At 48.5% G+C, this 5994-nt stretch overlaps 1 protein-coding gene across 1 annotated transcript in view; it reads right to left on the bottom strand.

The window, feature by feature from the left end:
* The window catches only part of LOC107120661 (fibrocystin-like), a 212548-nt gene extending 210972 nt beyond the window's left edge, over positions 1 to 1576 (bottom strand). Inside the window, 1 exon segment of the mRNA XM_015423420.1 lies at positions 1510 to 1576. Coding sequence (XP_015278906.1) covers positions 1510 to 1576 — 67 coding nt within the window.
* Positions 1577 to 5994: the final 4418 nt, after the last annotated feature.

Raw genomic sequence — 5994 nt, 5'->3', positions numbered from 1 at the left:
CTCCCGCTGCCCCCCCCGCGGGGGGGGGGAGGGGGGGAGAAAGTTCGGCAGGCCAGCAAGGCCTCGCCACCACTAGGGGAGGGGGGAAGCTTGGAGGGGCGTGCGCTTCGCCGTGGGTGCCGGAGACAGAGGAGAAGGCTCACCTGTGGCTCCTTCCTTCTCCCATGGAGCTTCTCCTCCCCCCCGCGAGTATCGTGGGTCCCCCTTCTTGTATACCTGAATACGCATGCTACTGAGTTTGAGGTCCTCAGTAACATTTTACACAGATGTGACTCAAAAGGTGAATCAAACCAGTAATGGTGCCCAATTAGGAACACACGAGGCCACGCGTCACTAAGAATTCCCATCAGCACGGCTGCTCCCTTTATGTTGCAGACACTGATGCCGTCGTTATTATTCATCCGCCCTTCTTTTTCGTTAAACTGAGCGAACCTCATGAATTTTAAGGATTCTCAGCACAGAACTGCTGGCAGCGGCTGATAAACTGGCAGGTCATGCGCAGGCATCTCCCAGCGCGCTCAGTTCTTGGCTTGCCACTCTCAGCGGCATCTGTGCATGAGACAGCGGCTCGTGAACACTGACACAGACGCTCAACTGTGTTTAGCAGGAAGCGGTCCTGGACCCGGTTCAAGATCCCCGCGGCGAACACTCCTTCAGCCAAGATCACCAGTCTTCATTATTTTAAAAAAATGTGAAATCCTGCAACTCGCAATTGAGCCAAAATGTGGTGCCCACTGACACCTTTTCCTGGCACCCACCAAAGCGTTTTCAGGAAGTGGGCGGGGCCATGGTGGCCAGCTCTGGATTGGGAAATACTTGGAGATTTTGGGGGTGGAGACCGAGGAGGAGGGTGCTTGGGGAGGGGAGAGACATCAGTGGGGCTTAATGCCATGGAACCTACCTTCCAAAGCGGACATTTTCTCCAGGGGAACTGATCTCTGTGTCAGGTCCCACAGCAAACAATGTAGTACACACTTGCAAAAAGGGTTACTTTATTGAAGCCATGAGTCACTTGAACAGAAGCACTGTTCAGAATAACTTTAGCTCATTGAGCTGGGAAGGTTAAAGCAAGTTCATAATTACTACAGCCATAAACCTGTTTCCTGCGCGCAGCTAGAGTGCGCTTTTTTCGCGCCCACAACCTTGGGAAAGCAACTGCTACTTTATTATCACTAAAATGCGTTTCTCACAGTTTCTACTCATTAAAGCCAAAGCAAAGTTCTCTCTTCCACCTGTGACCTTGGAAAGATAACGTTACAGCAAAGCATGGCTGGCGTAGGCTAACAAGAATGCAGTTACTATGGAAATATGAGCATGACAATATGAGTGAATCCCAGGAGGGGGGGGGTTATACAGACAGGTACATTAAAGAACTCAGGTACCAGAATGACCATAGGAACAAGAAAGAACCTTTGGCAGCTTGCTGACACTCTGTTGCCTGGAGATCAGTTATAATCCCAGGAGATCTCCAGCTACCATGGGGAGGCTGGTAGGTTTGCCAAGTCCTACCTTCGTAATAGCGGTGGGACTCCCGGACGTCCCCGGGAGTCTCCTGGCATGCGCGCTTTGTGCACATGCCGCAATCACGTCACCCGGAAGTGACGCAATCGCGTCAGGCATGTTAGGGTGGGGACACAATCATTCGAGGGAAAACCATAGTTTTCCCTCGGATGATAGAGCGTCCCCCTGCAACATGCCCGACACGATTGCATCTCCTCCAGATGATGTGTTTACGCCGGGCGTGTCACGTACTTTGGGGGTGAGGCCCCCCCAGCAGCCGAATCCCCGCCAGTGGGGAACGGGCCTCTCGGGCGGGGGTTTCCCTGCCCCCCAGGGGGACTTGGCAACCCTAGAGGCTAGCAACCCTGGGTGGGGCCAGGCAGGGCTTTTGCTCAGCAAAGGCTTTTGATTGGCCATTGTAGATGTCATTGTGCAGTTTTGTTTTGTTTTCTAAACAGTGGCTGCCACCACTGCACAAGGATCTGTACTGTGTGACTGAAGGTAAACTGCGGCAGCCATTTTGTAGCTGGCTCCACCCCCTGAGGCAGCCATCTTGTGGCTATGCCCACCATGCTGTAACTGAATTCCAAAGGTGCCCACATGCTTAAAAAGGTCGGGGACCCCTGCTCTAGAGAATAATTTGGAGCATGACGTGGTGGACTTGCTGAACCAAAAAAGGTCTGGGTTTTCAAAGTGCCTGAATGGGAGACCACCTGGGAACCATAGGAGAGGCATTTGGAACTATATAGAGATACAGTTGCCAACACGAGGTTGGGAAATTTCTGAGGATCAAGTCTAGGGAGGGTGGAGTTTGGGTAGGGTTGTCAGGCCCCCAGTCTGGACAATGGTTCCCCTGCTTTTGCGGTGCCCTGGCTGGTGGGGGGAATACCGCCTGCAAATGCCCCCAAACATGATGTGATGTAATCCCATCGCCGACATTCAGGGGTGTCAAACATGCAGCCCAGGGGCCACATCAGGCCCCCCAGAGGGCTTCTATCAGGGCCACAGTGGAACTGGCTGTCTTCTGCTTCTTCTTCCACTTCTGCCGCTGCTGCCACATCATCGCAGGTTTGCACCTTACAGATACACTCCTGAACAGCATGCTCAAGATTGCAACAGCACAGACATTTTGATGCAATAATCCAGAGCAAGAGGTGTCAGTTATCAGACACTGTTCAATGAACAAAATATTGCAAGAGTGCTGATGTTTTAAGCATGTTTTTATTTTAAGTAAAAAAAACCCATTCTTTGTGTCCTTTATCAAGTTTATTATCTCCGCTACCTGGCATTACATTGTATGACCCACGTGGCCCGGCCCAACAAGGTCTCATGTATGTCAGATCCGGCCCTCGTAACAAATGAGTTCGACACCCCTGCTCTAGCTTTTGGGCAAAACTCTGTGGTAAAATTGGCCTCAAACCATACTGTTTCGCCCAAAAACTAGAGCGTCACCCCCTGACATCAGCAATGTGATGATATCACTTATGGGTGACACCGTCATGGTGCACGTGTGGAGGAATACCCTGGAGGAGATCCTGGAGCCTGCAGCTGGTAAAGTAAAGGTAAAGGTTCCCTTGCTCGAATCCGACTCTAGGGTTGCGGTGCTCATCTCCGTTTCAAAGCCGAAGAGCCAGCGCTGTCCGAAGGCGTTTCCCTGGCCATGTGGCCGGCATGACTAAACACCAAGGTGCACAGAACGCTGTTACCTTCCCACTGAAGTGGTACCTATTTATCTACTTGCAATTTCTTGCTTCCAAAATGCAAGGTTGGCAGGAGCTGGAACTAGAGACGGGGGCTCACTCCGTCATGCGGCACACTCGGGTCTCGAACTGCTGAACTACCGACCTTCCACAGCCTGCAGTTCAGTGTCTTAACCACTTGAGCCACCGCAGCTTACCGCAGCTGGTAAGGACCTGGAAAACCTAAGTTTGGGGAAGGGAGGGACCTCAGTAGAGTATAACGCCCTCCAAAAGTGCCATTTCCTCCAGGGGAACTGTTGTCTGGAGAAGAGTTGTGATTCTGGGAGATCTCCTGGTTCCACCTGGAGGCTGGTAACCCTAGGTAGAGAAGAAACAAGGAGTAGCTATATAACATATTGAACTCATAAACGAAACTGTGGTGGGGGGAAGGAATGGACTTCTTTAACAAGTCCCAGTACCTGTCCAGGGCCACGCTATGAAATTATTATTTTTAAAGAACAAATGGAAGAAGATTGGGCGGCAGTGAACGTCTAAAAAGATATCAAGAATTTAGAGAGTTTTAGTATAGATGTAAAGGCGGAAGGACTTTGCAAATTGCTTTTATGAAGCGAGCTGGAGGAGATGCTTGGGAAATATTCTCATAACAAGTAACAATTTAACATATAAGCTTAGAAAGACAGGACCTCACAAAGTATATTGTTTATTAACAGCCTTTACTAACAGTATTTTAACAGGGAATGATCTCCTAACCTTGGGTTTTTTAGCTTAGTGTGGGTTATCTTTTCTTTCTCCCTTAATTGTAGTCCCCCTAGCCCCAATTTTTCTTGGTAGTTTATGTAGTATTATAAAAAGGGGGGGAAATCCCCTCTGGGGGCTTAAAAAAAAGAAAGAACAATTTTTCAAAACTAATTCAGGAGAAAGAAGCATGTGTGTGAGATGTTTGGCAACCTCCGCTTTGGCTTGGAAGTGTAATGAATTCTTGTGGTTTTCATTCAGAATACTTTGTGGGACCCTGATTGGGGTTAAATATCTCATCCACACACAGGTCACCCTCAGAGGAAGAGAGGAAATCTCTATTTCACTTTGGCATAGACCTTCAACCGGCGGGGGGGGGGGCTGTAAATGAGTCATTTACAGCATTTTAATTAGTCATTGGGTTTGTCATGAATATTTTCATATCCTCACTTCAAGTCTTCGGCTCCACCAAAAAGGAAAAAAAAGATTTAGATATAGCTGTGTGGTCCACTGTTTAAAAAAGAAATAATATCAATTTTAGCTGAATCGTAAACACGGTATAAGAAAAGATATAGCACATTAGCACCATGTGAATAAGCCACAAATGTTCCATTTGGGATATGAATGTACCCACTTAGAAACTGGAAATCCAAACTCTCACGGTATAACAAAACAAGTTTTGAGTAGAAGGGTTAACAAATACATCTATACCCGCGCACCAGAAACCTGATACCTGATTAACCTCTCTTACTTACGGAAATATTCCCAAACTAGAAGCTATACACTGTCAGCTTTCCCCTCTTTCACAGATTACTAGTTCATTAGCTGAAAGTTTCGACACCTGTGCCAGCCAAGTGCGAGGAATAAACGTTGGAGTCGCCTTCCGTGTCTTTTTAGTGGTGCCTCAAACCCCCTCCGGGAGAAATTCACCTCAAGAAGTTGGATTTCCTCCAAACGTCTGAGGCGGTGCCAAATTTTGTTTGAAACTGGTTCACAGATCGGGCCTTGTGATCTGGAAAGCCACGGGGAAGGATTTTGCCCATCTGCATGAAAGACGAGAGCCAAAAGGGCAGGAAGCTGCAATTGCCCCCACCACCACCACCACCAATTTTCCAGATCGACCCCCTTTTGGCTGCCTCATGTAAGTCAAGGGAATACACGTTTCTTTGAACCCTTCACTGAAAGCCAAACCCTGAATTCAGTCCAGATTATTCAATCCCAGGCTAACAGGTACATCTACTTCAGATTATTGACCCTATCCCAACAGCGATAAGGTTCAGCTAGAATTTCCATTACTGAGAAGAGGTCGGTGAAGGTGGTCAAAAGCGCAGCAAGCTAAACTCAGGAAGAGGGGGGGGAGGGAAGAAAAAAAAACCATATTCTTTACCAAAAGGCTTGCCACTAGAAATCCTCCGAAGTGCTAAAATATGGATGGCAGAGTCTAACTCCTTAATTATTTAATTCATTTTTGAATTATTAACCACGTGCTGGTTGGGAAAACAACTCTTCCGCAGTCGGGCAGGCTGGCTTAGATCGTATCAGCGGGAATGGAAACATCACTCTGAGCTCAGTAAATTAAGAGACCCGAATGCAGGCACGCTAGGGGATGGCGACCAGAACGCCGCACGCGCAAAAAGTGCAGGTTATGGAAGATGTTCCAGATGCGCTTCTTCGAGGGAACTGCTATGGAACACACACACACACACATACCCCTTGGCGCAGGGCTCTTTTTGTTGCAGGAACTCCTTTGCATATTAAGTGACACACCCCCTAATGTAGCCAATCCTCTAAGCGCTTACAGAGCTCTTCTTACAGGGGCTGCTGTAAACTCCTGGATTATTGGCTACATTAGGGGTGTGTCGCCTAATATGCAAAGGAGTTCCTGCTACAAAAAGAGCTCTGGATGGATATCACCTGACCTAGATGGCCCAGGCTAGCCCAAACTCATCGCAGCTTGGAAGCTAAGCAGGATCAGCCCTGTTTAGTACTTGGATGGGGGACCACCAAGGAATTAGGGACAGGGGGGGGGCTTAACCCTGAAACCTGGGAACCAGAACCT

This window comes from Gekko japonicus, unplaced genomic scaffold, assembly GCF_001447785.1.
Source record: "Gekko japonicus isolate JY-2015 unplaced genomic scaffold, Gekko_japonicus_V1.1 scaffold1988, whole genome shotgun sequence".
Taxonomy (NCBI): domain Eukaryota; kingdom Metazoa; phylum Chordata; class Lepidosauria; order Squamata; family Gekkonidae; genus Gekko; species Gekko japonicus.
Note: the sequence above shows the minus strand (reverse complement) of the source record. Positions and strands in the feature narration are given on the sequence as shown.